Source organism: Neodiprion fabricii, chromosome 3, assembly GCF_021155785.1.
Source record: "Neodiprion fabricii isolate iyNeoFabr1 chromosome 3, iyNeoFabr1.1, whole genome shotgun sequence".
NCBI classification, from domain to species: Eukaryota; Metazoa; Arthropoda; class Insecta; order Hymenoptera; family Diprionidae; genus Neodiprion; species Neodiprion fabricii.
In genome coordinates, this window is record NC_060241.1 from 1535265 (window position 1) to 1557013 (window position 21749).

The 21749-nt window shown below is 42.8% G+C and overlaps 3 protein-coding genes and 1 non-coding gene across 5 annotated transcripts; 1 reads left to right on the forward strand and 3 right to left on the reverse strand.

Annotated features, from left to right (window-relative positions):
* Positions 1–2271: 2271 nt before the first annotated feature.
* Positions 2272–7020, reverse strand: LOC124177387 (coiled-coil domain-containing protein 13). The gene is made up of 11 exons (XM_046559716.1): positions 6928–7020; positions 6768–6833; positions 6387–6693; positions 6171–6325; positions 5647–5812; positions 5307–5566; positions 5022–5200; positions 4387–4609; positions 4108–4286; positions 3857–3991; positions 2272–2317 (listed from the first exon to the last, which is right to left on the reverse strand). Exons 1-11 carry the CDS (start codon positions 7018–7020, stop codon positions 2299–2301), a joined length of 1782 nt encoding a protein of 593 aa, XP_046415672.1. The 3' UTR covers positions 2272–2298.
* Positions 7021–7416: 396 nt separating this feature from the next.
* Trnar-ccu lies at positions 7417–7489 on the forward strand. The gene has a single exon. It is a non-coding gene; the product is annotated as a tRNA-Arg (tRNA).
* Positions 7490–7990: 501 nt separating this feature from the next.
* Positions 7991–10899, reverse strand: LOC124177653 (glutamic acid-rich protein-like). Its single transcript, XM_046560270.1, has 4 exons — positions 10791–10899; positions 9157–10536; positions 8855–8993; positions 7991–8746 (listed from the first exon to the last, which is right to left on the reverse strand). Exons 2-4 carry the CDS (start codon positions 10509–10511, stop codon positions 8522–8524), a joined length of 1719 nt encoding a protein of 572 aa, XP_046416226.1. The 5' UTR covers positions 10512–10536; positions 10791–10899; the 3' UTR covers positions 7991–8521.
* Positions 10900–11803: 904 nt separating this feature from the next.
* Positions 11804–20982, reverse strand: LOC124177649. 2 transcript variants are annotated; one of them, XM_046560254.1, is made up of 12 exons: positions 20198–20982; positions 19651–19786; positions 18247–18890; positions 16195–16333; positions 14842–15783; positions 14498–14679; positions 14276–14414; positions 13987–14204; positions 13548–13695; positions 12890–13470; positions 12628–12817; positions 11804–12554 (listed from the first exon to the last, which is right to left on the reverse strand). In XM_046560254.1, exons 1-12 carry the CDS (start codon positions 20298–20300, stop codon positions 11840–11842), a joined length of 4137 nt encoding a protein of 1378 aa, XP_046416210.1. In that variant the 5' UTR covers positions 20301–20982; the 3' UTR covers positions 11804–11839. The 2 variants fall into 2 exon arrangements, with proteins under 2 accessions (XP_046416210.1, XP_046416211.1); XM_046560255.1 differs by lacking the exons at positions 18247–18890; positions 19651–19786; positions 20198–20982 and adding an exon at positions 16438–17122.
* Between the last annotated feature and the right edge of the window lie 767 nt (positions 20983–21749).

Consider the following 21749-nt stretch of genomic DNA (forward strand, 5'->3'; position numbering starts at 1 on the left):
TTGTTTAATATTGCGAACGTATGTCTATGATGAACGATATCGTTGAGTAATTGTTTTTCACATTGAAACAAGTTGCAGAGGTGTACCGTATAAGAAATGAATTACAAACGCTCCGTATTTCATCCTGCACTCAGAATCGTTGAGAGTTCTATAAAAATATATTGAAACAATTTTATCAAACTTTTTCAACGTAGACGTGGCGACGATGTTCGACTTCTATTTCTTTTCATCTTATTCTATTATTTATTTTTTTTTGCTCTCTCTCGCAGAAATCTGCAGGATATTAACGTACGTACGTAATCGGATAAATATAAACTCGACTGTGGCAAATATGGATTATTTTGAAAAACTTACCGGATGGATGCCTGACGTTTCCTTGCGAGGGAAAAATTAGCGCGGACGATGAAATTTCAGGGAAAATCGGCACGTCGGTGTGGATAAAAATAAAAAAAAATAAAAATACGATTTTACTTTCGTAAAGTCGTACAGACATGTAACCGTGAAGTTTTAACAGTAATCTCGGATCGATAAATTGTATCACAAACGCGGTGTTATTAAGGCGATATGAAATAACGTACGTTTTCGGTTAATGAAATAACTGCTGCTGGCGGTTCGCGTGCGGATTCAACAGGTGGTCGACTTCTTGTTGCAGCTGCGTAATCTATGAAAGATCCATGGATCGCGGGGATCTAGGATCCGCCCTGTATCGACGATCGAATCTTACGCCTTTCCTTGTCTCTTGTTTTTAATTTTTTTTTTTTGTTTTTTTTTTTTTTTCTCATCGACGTTACTTGCGAAATTATTTTTACGTCGCGGCGAACGAAACAAACGAAAATCACAAGAACGAGTGACGTGGACGTACCTCCGGCTTCCCTCATATACCTCCTAGGCGCCTAGTGACGTCACGCCTATACTCTTTTCTTATCACTCGACACACATCCAACTCACGGGCGAGTGTGAATATACGGAATATAGATTACGGCCTCTGCCTACCTGTGCGTGTACCTCCTCCTCCTGTTCCTCCTTCTTTGCCACACTAGGAGGGTGGTGGGGAGTAACGCTCTCACCGTACGTTTAATATATATACACATTTCCCCCGTTCGAGTAACTACCTCATCGTCTCGTTTCGTCCGACATTTTTTCATTAGTTATTTATTTATATATTTTTTCTTTCATATTTAAACTCAAATTTTCAAAGTTTTTAGTTCTTGTCCAAGGATTTAGGTGCACGCGTCACTGTATAAATTTTATAGCCGTTCGTTTTAATTTTTTTCCCTGAAATTACTTTAGCAGGATTTTTATTTTTGGTTATAAAGTACTAAAATTGAAAGAGAGAGAGAGAGAGAGAGAGAGAGAAAATATGGATCTATGATCTTATCGATCAAGCAGGAAAAAAAATATCCACCTTTTTTGTTCAAGTAATAAGCATTTACGAACAAAGTTATTCTACCTTATTCAATTGATCGAATGAATTTAAGTAGCGGATATTAAAATAATATAGATATTTCTTTTCCCCGGGGAATCTTGAAAAGAATCATTACTTATCGCTAAAAGATGTGTTTCATCTCCATATGCGTACAGTATATACATATAGGTGATTGTTTGATATTTATAGATATTTATCAATCCGAGGACTGTAATGAATGATTTTTTATCTCTAATTTTCTGAACGATTTTTTTTTTAATTCAATTTTTTTAATTCAAGAACCTTGCCACGACACTTTTTTTTACTGTCACCTTCTCCTTTTTATTTTCAATTCACAGAGTCCGCACAGGCAATTTTGATTACTTGACTCACGCTTTAATAATTTACTCTTCGTCGGGATTGAACAACTTTGTTACTCGAACCGTCAGCGCGTTCGTATCTTCGTCGTCTGCTGCCTCGTTCTTCTTCTTCTACTCGTTCCTCTTCTTTGCGTATATATTCGATGAATCGTAAGTATATCGAAGGTGCTAAACCAAGGCAGCTCAAAATTCGAGGTGCGAACGAACCAGCGAGCGTTTATAACGGAAGTACGCGTTACATGTGTGAAGGAAAAATTATCACACCCTTGCAAAAAAATGTATATGTGTACAATGTAGCCGTATAACCCGCCTTAACTTTTCATTCCCGTTCTTGTTTTTCTTGGGGGGGGGGGGGGGGGGTTAAAAATATAATTCGTACAGAATATTGTGTGAAACAGATAAAAGCGTAATTTCACAATAAATTGCCGAGATTGTTTTTTTCTTCTTTTCACCGTTTTCTTGTTATCTTTTTCCGTTTCTTTTCTTTTTCGCTCCATCTCTTTTCCGTACGCTTTATATTGATGGAATAAATCTGAGGGAAAACGGGGGATGAATTTATGACATTGAAATGAGAACGCGGGCGCCATATTAAACTACATTATCTCTATGCGAGTGTAAACAATTATATAGTCAAGGTGTGCGGTATGTGTGTATGCACGTGTGTATATTCGTACACGCGTAACGCTGTATTATACGTATACCCGAAGCCTGTAGCCGTTTACCTCGTCAGGCAAACACGGCGTTATATAAAAATTAGGGAGAGAGACACGTAGGCACGGAATGATACTCCGCGAACGCTTCTTTTTATTGTACCTCCTTCTTGTACGCGGTATGCATGCAGGTATCTACGTTATACGTGTATAAGTATCGTTTGTGTACACATGGGTATTACGTTACAATATTAGAAGAGATGAAGTGGAGCGCGTGGCCCGTTTAAAACCGGGATCCCTGAGCATCTTATCGCCGGAGAAAAAGAAGTGGAAGGAAGAAGCGACGAACGAGTCCGAGAAACGCGATCAGAGACTGACAAAAAAAAAATGGATCGAAAAAGAAAATACAAAAAAAAAAATATCGTTTAATTTTTGTTCAACGTTAAATATTGTGTATAACGAGAAGACAAGGCGAATCGCTTTTCATTCAGTCATTCGCATGTCAGTCAGTCAGCCATCGTCTTAATAATCTAATTAGCTTTCTCATTGTCATAATTTATTACTCGCGAAGAATTTCAGTCGTCTTGCTAAAAAAAAAAAGAATAATAACCTCGACGTAAAGACGCGTCACTTTTCGGCTATGTTTAAGTTTTTTTTTTTTTTTTACATCTCTCTCACCTGCAGCTAGTTCATTATCGCCACTCTTATATTATTATGTTTACTCTAAATTTTAATCGAACCTCTGTAAGTCAAAGACAAAAAAGTAGAAGGAAGAATTAATATTAAGGCGTGTGTCGGAAATGTTTTCGACGATGAATTCTACACGCTAATTACGTCCTTATAACCGCTGCAGAACACTCGAGGTATTCAAACAACCATTGCGCTGCGCGTACTTATACAGGTGTGATAGGGATCTCGCTTTTATTATACACATACGTACGTGTGCACGAGGTCTTAAGGCCAGCCTCGTCTTAGGAAGAATTTCGTAGTCTCCGGAATTTAACTCGTATTGCATTATCTGTCCGCGTATATTTGCACGAAAAGAAAAAAAAAGTTGTTGTTTCAAACTATTCGTCATCGTATATAACGCCGGTTGCTCTTACTCAATTCATGTTACAATTTTCGTTATACAACGGGCGAAAAATAAATAATTCTATACGGATATGAAAATTGCGTACACAGGTGTATACGAATATATTTTAATCACATTTTTTCACGCTATGCACGCGGCCAGAGTTAAGCCGATTGCAAAAATCGTCGTATCAACTTTTCTGCAGCGTTCGTTTCAAATCGTTACGCTCGAGTGGCAGCAAGAGTTTGGTTTTCCCCTTGGTGAAATGATGAGTATTAAATTTTTATTTCTCCATCTCGAACAATCCAATTCTTTACTTCCGTTGTTTTTTTCTTACGATCGAGCTCACCTGTAGGCGTCTTGGAAAGTTTTTCTTGCTTGATCCAACATCTGTTTGTAAGTAGCGAGATCCGCGGCCTTATCGCGCTGCACGGTAGCCAATCTCGTCTTCAGAGCGAGACATTCTTCCTCGAGTAGCTCCATTCTGTGCAAAACCAAAAACAAAACAAAAAAGAAATCTATTCAGCTCGAGACTTGGTGAAAAAAAAAGAAAAAAAAAACGAAAAAAAATTGCAGATTTTTAAATCGTTGGTGTCTCACTTGAAACGCGTTTCATCGTTCGCAATTTCTTCTCGACTCCCACCGGAAATCGTCGATGATTTTAACGAACGCGGTTTGTATCCGCTGTTCACTTTGCTCAGACCGAATCTGTCCAATTCCATTCGTTGCAGTTTCGTTTCCAGCCTAGCCAGTTTGCTCCGCTCCATTCTCAGCGTCTCCTGAATTTTACGACGATGACGCGAATGGGGTTCGATGATGAAAAAGAAAAGGTGAAAAACTAAGAGGAGAAGGAGAAGCTTCTCCAACGTTTTTTTTTACCGCTATACCGTCCGTCGCGAATCGCTCCTCGTCGAGACGTCTGTTCAAAACCGCGACCAGCTCCATGAGACGTTCTCTTTCCGCTTCCGCGGCCAAACCAAGGGTCACGTATTCGTTGTAATCACCGTTTGTCCTGGATCTGGAGGTGCCCGCGGGACTGATGCTCTTGCTTCCCCGCGAGAGGGGCAAGAATTTTCCATCCCCTTTGCAGCCGGACTCGTTCCTTCGCGTCAAATCAAGCGGCGGTGGTGAAAATGTAGAAGTTACAAAGAGGCGAGAAACTCACTTTCGAGGGATTTCAAAATTTAGAAAATTTAGAAGACGATACGGAAAGGCGGAGTGTACGAAAAACCGGAGTACAGAATCGTGAGAATTTTGCTACACATTTTTATATTCATCTTGACAATTCCATGTTACGATTGTCCGAGCTTTGACTTGTATTATTTATTTCTTGTTTTTTCATTTCCATAAAATGTATCATCGCCCTTTTGAAAATTCGGTATCGTTACCCAACCATCTTATAACGCTTCTACCATTTTCGCCCTCTTTTGGTGAAATGAGAATAAAAATTGTCGAAGCGTCGGTATAAGGTCGGTAACAGAGACCTGCTTATTCGAACTTAGATATCCGCTCACCTCAACGCGTCGATCTCAGTTTCCCTCTCGTCGATGATTCTCCTCAAGTGCTCGTTGCTCGCTTGCAGTCTTTTCACCTCGTCGGACATTTTCACGCACTCATTTTCCGCCCTCTCCTTAGCGACGAGCGTCTCTCTTTCCCGTTCCCGAAATTTATCCTCTACGGTTTTGAGCCGTCCCTGCAGTTTAATCAAATTTCACGTTACAGTAACGAAGCGATCGTTAATTTTCTGCTGAATGAATGTATATATGTATATATATATGCTATTCCCGAATCGATCGTACGTTCAGTGCCTGTATCAAGTGATCGTCGTGGGATCTTTTCTCGTTGAGGAGCGCTACGCTCTGCTTGGCGTTCGTCAAATCGTTTTCCAAGACCTTTATCCGCGCCTTGGCAGCGTCCTGTTTTCGCCTCGAAGCTTCGAGAGCCACGCTCATCTGGCGCAATTCCCTCGCAGATTCCTCGGCTCTCTGTCTTCGCTCTTTTTCCATGTTTCGCAGATTCGTTATCTGCCTTTTGTCAGCCGTTGACGTGGTCGTTGTCCCTGTAGTTAGCGACGTTAACTAACTTAACCGTGTCTTTTATACTCGTTACTTTTTCTTTATGGCTTTTATACTGAATTACCGCTCGCAGTTCCTCGGCAAGTTCCGTCCGACTCGCTCAGCTTCATCTGAAGCTCAGCAATCCTTTGATGCAACTGCTGAATCTGCTCGGCTCGACCTCTCCAACCGCTTTGATGGGACGACAGACTGGAAATCGTCACGTTTTCGCCCACCTCGCTACATAATAACTGAATTTCAATAATAGTCTGTTCAATACACTCATCGGTCGTTGTGCGGAAAAAATTATCCATGCATAATTTACCCAATTATTGTTCTTATACGTGAAAAAAGAACTTACCACTTTAAAACTTGATATGAAACGAATCTACTACATTTTTTTTTCAATTCAAAACCGATTTCAAAAGTTCGTATAACGTTAGTACTTTATATACTCTTTGTTCAAACATTCGTCTTGGGGGAAATTGTCGTAGCTTAGGAATATATTAATTCGAGAAATCCTGAATGCGAGACTGTATCGTGATATCGAGAGAGAGAAGAAAAAATGTTAACTTCCGACTCACCAACCTCTTCAAGAATCAATCTCACCTTCTGAGCCTTGTTCAATTCTTGCCTGAGCGAAGTGCAGGTGTTCTTAGACTCGTACAGCTTCGAACTAACCTGCTGAAGTTTATCCTGAAGCGTCTTTATCTGCTCTTCGCGATTCTTCATCTCCTCCTCGATGGTCAACGGCCGTTTTATCTCTGTCGCGTTATTCGTTGATCAGAAATTATCGCTACGCAGTAAAAGTAACTCCGTTAATACCGTCGCTCCGCGAATCGCTGCGAGAGGTCCGACGAACGACTTCCAAATTTTCCGAATTCTTCCGCGGTTCTTTCTCATTCTCAGCGAGCTTCGACTCCAGGGTCTTGCACCTCGTTTTTAGCACTTCAACCTCGGCCGTTTGCTCCCGGCACTTTTTACTCAGCTCGACAATCTTAGACGCTGCTATTTCCCCCGCTAGACCCGAGCTTAAAGTGACTTGCGAATTTGCTTTTCGGATGTGTGATTGCAGCTTCTCTTCGCACTCTTCGAGCGCGCGTCGCAGACATCCGTTCTCGCTTGACAAGTCCTGGACATCGGGTCGGGTTGATTTTATAAAATATTGTCAAGTTTAGTGTTCGTTTACAAAACAGTTGATCTCACCCGAATTTGATCCCGTAAAAATCTGTTCAATTCCTCCGGGAATATTATCTCTTCGGGCAGAGATGCCTGAAAGATTTCATTACGGTATTGGAACTTTTGTCGCATGATAATATTTTGAAAACATACAATCATTTATCCCTGAAAGATCGTGTCAATTTACCTGTAAAAAATCATCGTATCCAACCTTCTCGGTTAGATCAAAGGTGTCGGGTGTCTTGGTTTCATTCCTCTCGGATGTCGATGCAGGTTTCATTTTTGTCTATGGGATGTCTCGCCGAGAAGTTTTACTTTGGGATCACCTCTTAGCCTTTTTGGTGTAAAATTCACGATCTCTTATCGTTCCCTGGCTAAGAACGCGGAGTAAATAAATCATCGTTCAACCCCCATTCGGCATTTTGACATTTCGACTTGTGTGCCGAAACAAAATGTTACCGGCAATTCGATTCGTCGAGCGTTGTGTCATTTAACCATCCATGAAATGTCGTGAAATTTTTCAACCAACTTTGCGTACGTGAATCGTAAATCTCGATCAATTGGATAGATTAAAATTTTCACTCTCTAACCGCGTTTTATTTCACGCGGCAACACGGAGGATTCTTCGAGAAACTCGCACCTTGTCACAGAGACTTCAGGCCTGAAACGCGCAAGAGCCCCTGTGGCCTAATGGATAAGGCATCGGTCTCCTAAACCGGGGATTGTGGGTTCGAGTCCCACCAGGGGTAGTTATAATTTTTATAACCCTCCCCTCCCCAGAGAAGATGATTTTTTTAGGAACTAATTTTGGCTTCCGTTCGGATGAGTTGCTTCTAAGTTATATTGGGAGATTAAAAATTGGATTTACGCTTACGGAATCATCATTCTTCGCGTTGTTTCAGTATTCTGTGTCTATAATAATCCTGCGATTCGCATGCGTGGAGTTTCGTGGAGGGGAAAGTGGAGGAGTGAAGACGATTCTTAATTCGGAGTTTTGTATCTTGTTTTTTTTTTTATTCATATACGAGATGAAGATTAACAAAATAATGTATAACATGCAAGTACAGCTTTACGTGTATTTGGATTGCACGTATTAGACATCGTCATCTTATTATTAGATATAACGATATACTTAATTAGTGTTTAGTATAGTTTTATCAGTCACGGAATTATAACATTTTGACGATAAACTGAAATGCAAAGTAACAGAGTGTAGCCAACAAACTTTCGTAATAACTTTTCATTCTTCTGTTCCGTCAAGTCTAGCGTGTAAAATATAAATTCAACCTCGTTGTTAAATTAACGTCCTTTGATATTTCTCGCGTCACGTATTTGTTGAATATATCCAATACGGCGGTTCTTGTTTGGGGGTCGGAAAAATTTTCTTTACGACGTCCCCCAAAGTCTGTGCCTAATCGTTAAAAAAAAAATAAAAATTGTGTAAAGTTTCAAGCCGCAATGTCAATGGGAAAACGTGCCGCTAAGCTCCGAAAGTTTAAAATGTAAAATACATGTAGTTTTTATAACCAGTTATTTCGTTTTGTATGACTTTGGTATAAATTGAGGGATCGATTTATAGTTCAGCGTAGTTGTTGCTTATAGTGATAGGAAGAAACCCTGAAAATTTCAAAATTTTATATCCCACTGACGTAGCAGCTTGAAACTTTACACAGCGTTTTATTTTTTGAATGATTTGGAACAGATTTGGGGGCGTTGTGAAGAAAATTTGTCTGACCCCCCTAATATCCGTTAATATTTTGTCATCTTTCACCGACTATCATTTAGTTTGGTTTGCGCTCTTGTTCCTTCTTCTTAAATCGTCTTACGCTTCGTTTCTGGTCGTGCTTTTGACTGCCAGCCAGTTGACCAGCTTTTCTCATAGCGTGTAGCTTCTGATTTTTCGACACCAATTCTTGCCTTTTGACCACCTGCTTCGAACCCGCCAACGTGTATTCCACGTTTATTCTCCTGCCATTTACCATCGAATGGTGAAGAGACAGTCCTTTCTGCAAAACAGGAATAATAATATTTGAGAACTTGGTTTCTTGTTCTATTGTATTCATAATCTTGGCGGATTTACGCATAGAAGAAAGCGAACTAGATTTCAGTCGTACCTCGTAGTCAATATTATTGGTCACTTCGACGTAAGCAAATCCTCGTGGAATCTGAGTTCCCTTTTTTGTTGGTATCCGAACGCTGGACACCTCGCCAACCTTGGTCAGGAAATGTTTTTCCAAATCCGCTGGCTTTAAGCTGAAATAATTTCGAAACTTATGAACAAGAAATCAAAGTTTCTCACAGAATTGACAAGAATTTGTTTTCTTTCAGTATGGCATAATAATGTTGTTGTAATTTTGTCATTTCAGAATATCTACGGCTACGACTGGATGTTACTCAGACGGTGGATACTACTTACTCAAACGGTATGTTTCCAACAAACAAAACATATCTTTTTTTCTTATCGCCGTTCGCTTCCTGGCCTTGTTGTTTCTTCAAATTCGTTTGCTGTTCCTTCTTCTGTTTACCTTCAGGCTTGGAAGCATTTGTCGCTTTCTTCTTTGATGGATGGTCGTCCTCATCTTCGTCTTCTTCTTCTTCCTCATCCTCGTCGTCTTCTTCTTCTTCTTCTTCTTCTTCCTCGCCTGCATCTTTCTCTGTAAACTGGTTCAGAGAAGAATTCAATCCATTGGATTGGGTCTCTTCTTCCTCATCGCTATCCTCTTCTTCTTCCTCCTCCTCCTCCTCGTCATCTTCCTCTTCATCATCGTCGTCGTCATCTTCACTGTCTTCTCCCTCCTCTACTCCAGCAGTTTCATCTTCACTCGCAGACTCCGACTCTGCTTCCTCTTCATCGTCGTCTTCGTCCTCATCTTCAACGCTCTCGCTGACTAACTTTGTCTTTTTCACTATCTTGTTGCCAGCCTTGCTCACCTGTTGAACGATTGCATCCTGCTTCTTTTCCTTATTCTTCTTCTTGTCTGCCCCTTCTACTTCCCCCTTACTTGGCTGCGCCTTGTTCAATTTAGCCTTCTTTTTCTCGAACGTATGAATGTTTACCGGCTTCTCAACATCCGGTTCGCCGGCTTCCGTTCCCTCCGCGTCTCCAGGAGCTCCTTTCTCACGTCTCAGCCTGCGCTTCTCAGCCTTTGACAATCCCTTGTTGTCGCTTTTCTTTTCCGTGTCTCCCTTTTTATCGCTCTGGAGTGCGACCCCCTCCAAAACAGCCAATTTTTTTTTCAGTACAGCCAGCTTCCTTCGCGCCGTTTTAGTCAACTCCGCTCTGCCCTTGATCTCCTCGATTCTCAGCCTTATTTCATCCGGCGACAAGATGATCTGGTCTATTTTGTACTGACCCTCGCTGAGTCGTTTCTGTTTTCTTGACTTTATTTTTTCCGCTCGTTTCTCTTTAGCCTTTACCGTATCTCCGGATTTCTTTTCTACCTTCGTTTTGCCCTTAGCACTTTTCTCTGCGGCTTTGGCAGCCTGATGCTCTTTTTTAGCAGACCACAGAGACTTCGGCGTTCCTCCCTCAGCCTTTATCTTCTCTATCGCTTTCAGCTTGCGTTGTTTGCTTTTTAGTCTTTTGCGCTGGCTGGTGGTCAGCTGCGTCGTTGCCTCCGAACTGCCGTTAACTTTGCTAGTCTTCTCCTCCACGTTTTTAGCATCCTTTTTCTGCTTCTTTTTTGGTGCTGAATCTGTCTCAATACTTGCTCCGGATTCTACCAGGCTTTCGCTCTTGGAACGCTTCTTTTGCTTCGTCAAACTCATCATTGAGACGATTGTTTTGTTTTCTTGTCTATCGGATGAAACACAGAAAGAGACATTGATGTGAGAAATTTTGCAAGAAACAGTTTGCTCCGTTTATTTTATTTTTTCTTTTTTTCAACTTTCATATTGATTACAGACAATATTTTACGTCGTCCATTTCGATCATCGGTAATCAAGTTTTAGAGCAATTAAGTTTCGCGTTAAATTTTCAATCAGACAGATTGTAATGACAAAGTTTGTTACACCGATCTATTCCAGATTTATCCGTAATTATATACTCACCGTAAATTAACCTGCAAATTCTATCGGGCACCACGTGTAGTCAACGCTTCAAGTTGACGCTGGGATTGGAACGCGGTATCCCTTGCGGCCGACTAGAGCCAGCTAGAGCCTAGTAACGCAGTTTTGTAATTCCATGGTAGATGTCGCTACCGATCGGCTTAGCTTCCAATCACGAGTTAAAATTATCTGGATGGATCGAACACGTGACTACCGCTCAATTCGATTCAAAGGGGTATAGCTAGTCGGAATGTTTTCAAAATCCGATTTTTTTTTTTAATTTGCTATTTGTAATGTACATGTATTAAAGAAGCCGCCGTTTTGTTAAAAATTAATATTTTGCTTATCCCTTGGATCAAAGACCAGTTAATACCTTGTATTAACTAAATATTTTTTATTTTTTCATTTCGAATGATTCAGTCCAGAGATATGTACCTTGCTCGCCGCGAGACGCCTTTTTTTTAAAGGTGCTCTCGGAGATTTGCTATAGCAGCTTTAAAAATTATATCGTATCAAATTGAATTGATTTTTGAAAAAAAACTTTTGTCGCCGAGTAATTTATTTACATTAAATATGTTTGAGAGCTTATGCGTGGATAGATTATGCGATATTTAGTAAAAAGAAACATTTTTATTGACTATTCATCTATGGATGAAAAATTGTTGGTAAAAATTTAGGATTTCATGTCAGCAAATGGATAATGAATTTTTTTTGGACAATAATTGAATAGGATACAGACGGGTATGTCGATCGTATATTTATATTATATTATATACAGCTAATCTATTTACTTCGAAACGTCTCGAGGGGCGTACAAAGCTTGTATTACATTATACTTATCTAACTTTCATCGTCAATACATTCGAAAATCAATCCTCAATTTCGCGTACAACAGAAAAGATAAAAGAGGTACAAACTCGCTTCGTTGAATACGTAATTTATAATTGATCCATATAAATAATTCATAAATTTCCTCATCGTTTTTTGCTTCTCACAATTAAAAACTCATGTCCGTAAATAATTAACCCGTGAATCAAATATGGATATTCAAATTACTCGACGTTGACGATTTCGAAGTAATCCTCGAACGTTTCTTCCTCCCTAGTTTTATTCGGCGATATAATTGGCAGTTTTATAAACGTAGTATCACTTCCGGGTACCCAGGGTGAATCGGTATCGTTATAATCGTTCCTAACCGCATAATCGCTGTCATAGGAATCTCGTAGTCTCAGTATCTGGGCTAGCTCCCGATCCTCGTTGTCCTGAATTTTCCCCGTCGTATTTCCCGCCCCGCCTCGACTCGACGCGATAATCGACGAGGAGAAACTCGAGGACTCCTCGTTCCTTCCGGAAGTTCCAGACCCGCGGAATCTGGTTATCCTTTCGATCTTGCCTGAGCGAGTATGCGAAGTCTCGGTACCGCCGTCATTGACTATGACGACGTTCCGGTTACCCCGGAGCTGCGAATCCTTCGACTCGATCCCTTCGGATCCAGCCGAGCTCTGATCCTCGTGAGAAACGTTTAGCTCACGGTTTCTTCTGTTGTCTGCGGTGGCCAAGGAGTCGGTTGCGTTCGGCGGCGCCTCTCGGTGCAGATAAGCGACAGGCCAATGTCTGCCGAGTAATCCCGGCCTCGGCACTTCTCCGTAAGGATTTTCCTCCTCGTAACGATCGCTCGTCGGACGACCTGGCCGAGGATTTGGCAGGTAGGGGTAATAATTCTCGCTGCACGGCCTCCACTGTTCTTGATCCGGCCCCACGTAGCACCTTAACAACAAAGGTTATGCGTTCACACAGAGTACGGAAAAAGACCGCGTGATCGATGAAGGTAAATACTAACCACGGGTAATGGTAACCCTGCGAATAACCGCAGTGATGCTGTGGCTCGCAGCAGTAGTCCCAGCTTCCAAACTCACCGCCTTCTGGCTCACAGGACCAGAAACCGGCGATTTTGTTCCTCTCGCATCTGGTTCCCCGCCTGCAGGGCTGGCCGTTTACCGTGAAGTGCTGGAACGTTGAGCCTCCGTATTCTGCGAATCGCAAGATGGACAGTTTACATCTGAAGGGATAGCATCGAGATTCATCGGGACTCTAATTCTTACTGTGCGAAAAGTGGTATTGATCTTCGGTGTCGTATAAGGAACCTCCGCCGTAACCGCCTCCTCCAGATTGACCTCCGTAACTCGGTCCGACAGGGTCTGGTCTATCAGGGTTCAATGGACGGCGATTGTAGTATCCTTCGTCGTCGTCATTGGGTCTAGGAACCGTACCGTAGGGTCTTCCGGCGTTTCTATGATCGCTGAAACCCGATGGCGGAGGGTACCGACCTCCCCCATGAGGTCTTCCTGGTCTAGGCTCAAAGTCGAAGCCACCGCCTCCACTCGACGGGTCGTAATGCCCGGGAGAATTATGTGGACGAGAGCTTGGACCTGGCCTGGGTGGTTCGTGGCCGATGCCCGGTCGGCGTGGGGGTGGAAGTTTCTCATGGTGGAAGTAGCGGTCCTGATCCTCGTCATCGTCGAGGTATATTCCTACGGAGTAGCCCGAGTCGCACTGAGGCTCGAATTCCTTCCACACAAAAAGCAGGTGACCGTCGCCGCGGATGTAATCTATTCCAGGACGCAAATCGCGACGCGGTACGTCGCTCATGAAACAGTTGTGCTCGTCCCTGTCGACTGAAATTCTGAAAGATACGAGGTATCGACCTTCTTTATCTCGGATTCATCATCAGTGGTCAGTTTCCGCGAGGTTTTTAATCACCTGTAGCTGAACGCCATGCACGGCACTCGACCCCTCAACCGCATCTCTGAACATCGCTCTCGACACTCGATCTCGGAGTCGACGTATATCGTCAGGATCACTGCGCTCGGTGTCAATCTGCACGGTTTGTCGTACTCCGCGTAACACACTGTGTACAAGGTGTTTGATCACGAATAGAAATATTTCAGCAATGGTTTCATTCAAATTCATCAAGAGCATCAAGAAATCACCATGTTGGATGCCCATCTTTGGGGGTGGTCTTCGCCCCCTTTTAAAGTGTTTGATGGCAGGTAAAAAAAAAAAAAAATACGTGTCGGCTAGTTCTTAGTCTACTATAACATATTACAAAAGAAATCTAATCGGGGAGCTCGACAAGGGATACCTTCCTTGCGAGTGAGTTTCGTGGATAATACGTATATTCTAGTTGCTCGAATTATACCTTCGTCCGGTTTTGTCGGCCTTGTGTTAGGCTCTGGTCTTCGCCAACGGTGATTCAGCGGTGGGAAAGGATACGGTTCACATCCTCGACCGAAACTTCCTCTCTGGTACAATTCGGCACCTTCAACATCAATCAGAGACAGTGGATCCAATTCCTGGGTGGGACAGTCGCTCAGGAAACAATTCGGAGCACCGTCTCTGATCGGTTTTTCGCCGTATCTGACGAGAATAGCGAGGTTGCAGTGGCGCTGAAGAAAGCAATGTCGATATTTCGTCGACAACGATATTACCTATAAACGAAACTCCTGCACGTAAACGAAACGGCATCTACACACGCGGCTTCGCACTCCCCGAGTCCGTGAACAGCGTATGATTTTCTCAGAGCTGCAGGCGGGATTCCAAAGCCGCTTCTGACTCGCCAGAAGCACTCTGAAAAAAAAAAAAATTCCCGATGTCAGACCAGAGCATCGTGGGATTCGAGGAAGGTCAAAGCTTAATTTTGCTCCTGTCACCTTCTTCGGCGGGACGGTGGCTGATTCGTCCTCCCTTTTCGGCGCACGATTTTGCATTTCCGGTCATCGAGTAGATGTCGTAATCGCGGTCGGGTTCCAGGTCGGTGTAAAAGTCAAGGTCCCTGTAGGATATCTCGCTGAGAAGACAGTTGTCAGTTGGCGCATCAGCGGTGACGCTGTACCTGATCGCAAATCATCGTATAAGTACAAGAACGGACAAAACAGGTCGTCGTATCAAATAAAGGGAGAGGACGGTTTCTTCAAGTATCAGTCCTACAAATTCGACTGTTCAATTTGAGTACTGATACTTGTATAGGAACGATACCATCTCCAAATAGATGTACCTGTAGCTGAAGGTCACGCAGAGGCAGTCCTTCTCAATAGCGCAGAGATTCTCGCAGTGGTCCAAACTCGGCGTAAGATAACTCTTCCTGACTATTCCTCTGCGCAGTTTAAACCCCGCCCCGGACCTGACCGAGCAGTGTTCGGGTCGCCTAGAAGTTCCCCCGTAACCGACGTCTCTATCGCCTGGAACGTAGTTGTCCCCGTATCCAAAGGCCCCGCCGTAGTTGTAGACGTCAGCCGCGCCCTCGAACGGTCTCTTCTCATGACCGTAAAAGTTACCCCGTTTCGGTGGCTCGTGACCGTCAATGTGGTTCGTGGTGTAGCCGTAAGCTCCCCCGTAACTCTCGGCTCCCCCCCATCCATGGGAGTAGTAATGGTGAACGGTGTCTTTTCTCCTCCCGGGTTTGTCGTACGGCTGAATTTCGTTCGCACCAAGGTCCGGAGGTCGCGGTCTGAATCCGTAACTCGGTGGCCCGGGTCTGTTGGGTTCTTTGGGCAGGTAGGGTCGTCCCGGTCTCGGGTAATCGAATCGGACCTCGTCCTCTATCGGTCGAATGCTTATCGGCGGGTAGTCCGACACTTCGGGACGCCAGGGTGGCGGTTCACCGTGAAAACGGTGCGGCCTCGGCTCAGGGAGGAAAGGATGAGAGACCAAAGGACGAGGCACCTCGATCGGTCTTCTATGGTCCCCTCGCTCCGGCAGGTACGGACGTCTATCCTCGTGCCCTGATACCGATCCGGGCCTCACGTCTATCCATCCGCTCCCGCCTTCGCCGTACGACGGACGCTGCGGTCGTCGATTAGCGTTGTTCCGACAGCCCTGCTCTCTCTCGTAGTAGTCGTAGCGAGGCTCGTGCTCCACGTCGCGACCGAAGTCTATTTGCGTCGGTCGCATCGCCGTCAGCTCGCACATCCCGTGGCGACTCCGTGATCCCGGGTGTCTGTGAAGCCGGGTAAAGAGTTTTTTGTCGATTGAACGATCATCGGTTTTCGTCCTCTACAGCTGTTTTAGGGTTACTTTGACAATTTCACTGTCGTACGTGATGCGGGTGGAATGAAATTGGAAGACGTCGGTAAAGGAGTGAGGATACGTGGTCTCTCCTTTGTTCGTGTCAAATTGTCCGTGGTGATGTAATGGGAGGTCGATGTCTGTAATAGCACGACGATGTTGGCAGTAGGACAACCCAGATATGCAGCGAAAAATGCAATCGTTATTACGTTACGGGAAGCGTGAAAAATAAACCGTGTGTAGGTATATGAAGCATCGTCGACGTGCACGGCGTATCGTATTTTTTTTTTTTTTTGACATTTCGTTCGCTGTCGTAAACGATTATTGAGCTATGCAGTCTCACCTGTAGTTGAACCCTTCGCAAGGGAACCCTTTTTCGCTGTCGCATTCTCTGCCGCACTCTTCTATCCTCTCACAGTTGACGGCTTTTCGAATGTGAATCTCGGCCAGTCTTTTTCCCGTGAACAATTTACGGTAGCATGCTGTAAATTGATTAATTTGTAATTCGCAGTTCGCATCGATCACTCGCAGTCATTGTTGCGTACTGTAAAGATGCTGGAAACTTTTGAGTGACCATCGAACTTACGCTGACAACTGCCACTGTTTTCCTCTACGATTATTATCGAACTCTGATCAGTCCAAACCAAGAGACACTGAAGTATTACTAACAGGTTGAATTCGCGATGCATATTTACAAGATATTGGTAATAAAAAGTTTATCCGAGACTACCGATTTCGTTCATCGTTTTGCGGAGGGATTATCACAAATACAAAGGATTTTTATATTATAATTTTTTGAAGATATGTGTGGAATTTTTTATTTCGAAGCAATTCATTGCGCGAATCTTCTACCGAATCTTTCCGACATTTGGACGACTGGTAAACTCGATGACGAACCAAAGTTGAACAAGGCATACAAATACCGGAATGCAAGTAACCGTCAAATTGGAGGAGCGCATCGTTTTATACAGAAAAGTGAATGTTTGAGTGAGAATAGTGGGAGGAGATTGGTGTCCATGGATGGTGGGGCCTCGGGGGGCGATTATCGTTACGATCATTACTAAATCGCGTCGTTGTGGTTAATTCTAATTGTTGTTGTTACCGCGTAGTATCGTAGCAGGCAGGCGTAAGACGTCTCATTAATCAGAGGTGCCCGGTAATTCGCTTGGCAGGTATTATACCCATTCAAAAGATAGCCGAGAAACGTTTACCGAGGCAACAATTAAACATCCTTGGAGGCAAGGAACAAACATTGCCGATGTAAACCACTAGCGGTGATGCATGTCAGGCATGATAGCACGATTTCGGCGAGGACCGGAAGTCGGCAATTCTCTTTGCTCCCATCCGCAATGCCGAACGAAGGAAGGAACCGCACGTCTACACTGCCGTGCGAAACGTATCTGCGGGCGGTGATATCATTTTCAGAACAGGATTTTCGAGCAGTTGCCTGCGACCTTGTCGACCAGCCAAGGTCCCAATTAGGTACATATCGCGAGATCATTTTTACGTCTTACGTACGTTTTGTACCTACTACCCGCGTCGTTTCAATTCGGCGATGAGCAATAGCAGCGAGGAGGATATTTTTCTTTCTCCATCATCGGCATCATCACCCTCGTCGCTGTCATCCTCGAGTTTCGTGCGCGCTTCAAAAACTCCACCGACAGTTGCCTCATCGTCGGAACCCGGGTGAACGTGATATTGTCATTGCATAAAAATGAAGAGCAATACTCGGACGAGTTGGGGGACGTTCCCGTTTCCGGTTCTACCTACATCGCGTGTTTCTGCGTGCCTGCAAAGAGCCGAGACTCTTGCTTTCGATCGTTTAATAACGCCGCGGTGTCTTGCCATATTCAGCTTTAATTAACCATCAGATTACGCGAGTTTAATTGGACTATTTTCATCAGCTGCGCAGTATTCGTTCATTTTTCTATTACACAAAAAAAAGCGACGCTTTTCCACGTTAGAACCTTACGTGCTTTTTTTTTTTTTTTTAGTTTATTTGTTTGTTTTTTTTTCCCCTCTTTTTTAACGTTTCGCTGCGAGCGGATCAGATAACCGCGATGCACCGAGCTTGATGCAGGAAATTCATCCGTGCAACGGGAGCCGTTTTCTATAGAGCTTAGAATCTGTGTCATTGCCGTTCATGTTTGTTTTCCCTTGTCTGATGCTGTTTATTGTATTAGACGTACCAACGACGAGCTGATTTCCACGTTTACAAAAATTCCGTGGCCTGTGCCATGCAGGAATGAAACAATTTAATTTTGTTTGAAATTTGGAAAACTGAGAATTGTCAGGAAATTTGACAAGACATTGGCGCTAGACGCCCTAAGTTGAGCCATGAAACAAAAAACAAAAAACAAAATAACAAATAGTGGCAGCGGTGGGATTTGCTTACAGAACTCAGCAGGTGTTGGCCTGTAACCGTTCATTTCATGTCGATTCCCGTGTTCGACGATATGCAGATAATAGTCTCGGTCCTGATGATGCCGATCGGGGAGAGGAAACTCTTCTTCCACTCCGTAAAAATCCCCGGCATAATTTCCAGGGCCACCGTAACCGACGTTTTTATTCCCGTAACCGGTGTACGGTGGATTTGGATTCGGATTGTCCTGGTCGTAATCGGGGCTGAAATTCGGCTGATGGATGATCGGATAATTTCCATAATTCCGGTCGTCGTCGGGCATCTTATCGGCGTTGGGTTCGAAGGGCGAAGGGACCTCATCCGGGGGCTTTCCGGCAATCGTGACGGTCCCGAAACCGGCTGGTCCCGGAACGACGCTGGTTCCGATCGGTCTTCTTCCGTTCTTCCTCTTCTTCCCGGTGTCTTTGTCATCGTCGGTTTTTACCGGCGTCTCCGAGGCGCCATTCATGATCGTCGGGTTTCTCACACCGCTTCCCAATTTGTAAACCCGGTCCGGCATGCAGCTCGGCGAGCTTTGCTGACGGAGGTAAACGTCATAGTCCGGATCCGCGATCAGCTCGTCACCGTTTGGTATCCGGTTTCCCAGCAGGCAAGACGCGTTTCCCTTCGGACCGATGCTGCGCAAATTGTACAAGGTTTTCATTTTTTTTTTCCTTATTTTTTGCTCGATATTCATTCGAGTCAATTATGTTTTTAACTTTTTTTTTCTTTTTGAGATACCACTCGAAAAATTTGTGACAAATGATGAGAAAAAAAAAATTGCACGACCTGGAGGAAGTAGGAAAATATTTATAAGTCGCTAACAATTGTTGTAATATTTTTTATTTATTTTTACGTCCACACCTTACGGACTTATTTGTATGTGATAGTTTAGTCTTTCGTATCGTGGTCCGATTAATCATTGTTCATACAAATTATTACTGAAAACGAAATAGGGTCATTAACGTGATGAGATACTACTTTTTCGATAGGAAAAACTTTTATCCAAATTTCTCCGAAACGATTAATCTTGCGGATAAAAGACGAGAACAGCGAATAGCGGAATTGTCGGGCGCAGTTTGATGTTGATTGGTGAACGATTAATTGGGCCACGATACAAAATAAAAATAAACTAATATGTATATAAGTCCGTAAGGTGTACGCATAAAAATAAATTAAATATTACAATAATTGTTGGCGACCTATAAATATCTCCCTACCGCATCCAGCCTTGAAGACAATTTATCTTCGGTACTTGTTACTAATTTTTCGTGTGGCACCTTACATGATTAGGAACCTGATTTCAAGCACGATTTATACCACCGATACTTAGACGGTAAAGAAGCGGGAAAGAAGTTTACGGAGAAAAGAAAAATGTGGATAGAATTTAACGCTTACCCGTAGCTGAATATTTCGCAGAGATTTCTTTGCCGCGAACATTCGTCCTCGCATTCGGAAACAGTCTTCGCCGCAACACTCGCGGCAACGTCTTTTGAGGGTAGAATCGATCCTATCGCTATTCTCGTGTAGCAATCTGTGTGCCGGAGAAAAGTGTGATTAAAACGGGGAATTGGGGTGATTAAGTTGGGGGGGGATTCCGGTGAAATTTCGATAATATCGAGTTTTTAGTTTTTCAAATGACTAAAAAAGATGTGGTCAAAAATAAAGAAAATTTCCAGCTCACCGCCGTCGAAAAGTAATTCCTTGCGCATTACACTTTTATCGCAGAAGGTTGAAATTTTTTTTCAGAACACACGTACTATCGTAATATAAAATTTGTCGGAAGAAATTTTTGATCGTATACTTTTTAGTCATTTTAAAAACGAAAAACTAGATATTATCAAAATTTCATCGGACCTCCCCTCCCTTAATACCGTATCGGGACATTATCTCTGTTTCAACTTTTTCAGATCATCGTAGTACAGATTTATTTGTATATATTTACCGTTTGCTATTATCACAAGCTGATTGTCTATCGTCAGGCTTTCACCGTGAGACGCTAAGATAAGGGTGAAAAAAAATTTGGTCAAATACTCGAGGCTCTTCATATCGTTTTTCTTCAATTTCCCAACGCGGGGAAAAGACAGGCGCACGTGATCTCTGCCGCAAACGTCAACGAGCAAGCAAAACGCCGGCTTGCAATCTCAGGCACTTACGATAATTCCCGAGCGGCTATGTACTTTCCCTTTTTTTTTTTTTCTTCCACTTGCCGTAATTAAATTAATTGCGAATCAACAGCGAGGCGTGGAGAATGAAGGGAATATCGTTAACGTTGGATAATTTTCGAGACACGTGTATAATATCCCCACCAAATTATTCCGGTCCTCATCTCTGACCATTTTTTTTCTTCTCTTCCTTCTTCTTCTTCTTCTTTTTACATTACGGTAATTTTTAACGCGGATGTGAGTCGATTTATTCAATAATATTTTCTTTTTCCTAACTCGACGAACACTCGTAACAATTATAACATCCCGTCAATATATATTATTTATTTATACGTCAACTTGCACACGTCGATCAACGTTTTATTTCTTTCGAAATTCTATTCCGTCAAATCACACGTAACGTACACCGATATTCATCGTTGGAATCAATTATCGGATCGGTTCGATCAATCGACTGGTTAAATATAACGAGGATAGAGTTCGTTACACCGAGATCAAGAGGATGGTGTTTTAATAGCAAAAGGGGCAAGTTGAGCCTCTTGCGATTAGCCTTCGACTGAGAGCTCGAGCTAACTGTAACAGAGTCTTATATGAGACTTGGGATCGTTTTAATGACTTGTTGGTTCTTCTGGACAGCGGTACGGGGTACGTAGTATAAGCTACTCTGTTCTTAGTTTATGATCACGTTTCGCGCTACTCGGGATAGTTTACAACCATACCTTAACTCTCGTTACACACGCGAAAAAGTTAACTTCATCCTCGATTCCTCGTTTAATCTTCTTCTTCTCCGTTCGTTCGTTCTAAAATCCATCTTTTCCCTTGTACCATTGATCGTTTATGTTGGATGTTGATTTTTGCCTCTGGGCAGTCAATTTTTCACGACGATTTCAAGCTTCCGTCAAATTCTCATCTAACATGTAATTGCAAATAATTGTTCGCAAAAAAGGTTTTAAAATACACGCGGGGCTAAATACATACGAACATACATACACTGATAATGTATCATACGATGATATTGTAATTTTAACCCTGAATTGTTTTACCGCCCATTGTCTCGCATATTTATTTATATATATATATATATATATATTAGAGTGTCCCAAAAAAACCGACTATTTTTTTTTTTTCAAAGAACATTGAAAAATCGTTAGAGTATCTCTAGAAAATGACCCTGTGAAAATATAAGCTCTTAATATTAATATTTAGAGGTGGCGATTTGTAATTTTCTATTTTCCATTTAAATAACATGGGAAATTTTTTTTTTGAACTTTGGAATTTTGTGATGGGATAACGAGCTACTTCATAAGTATGACAAAATCAGGTCTTATAGGA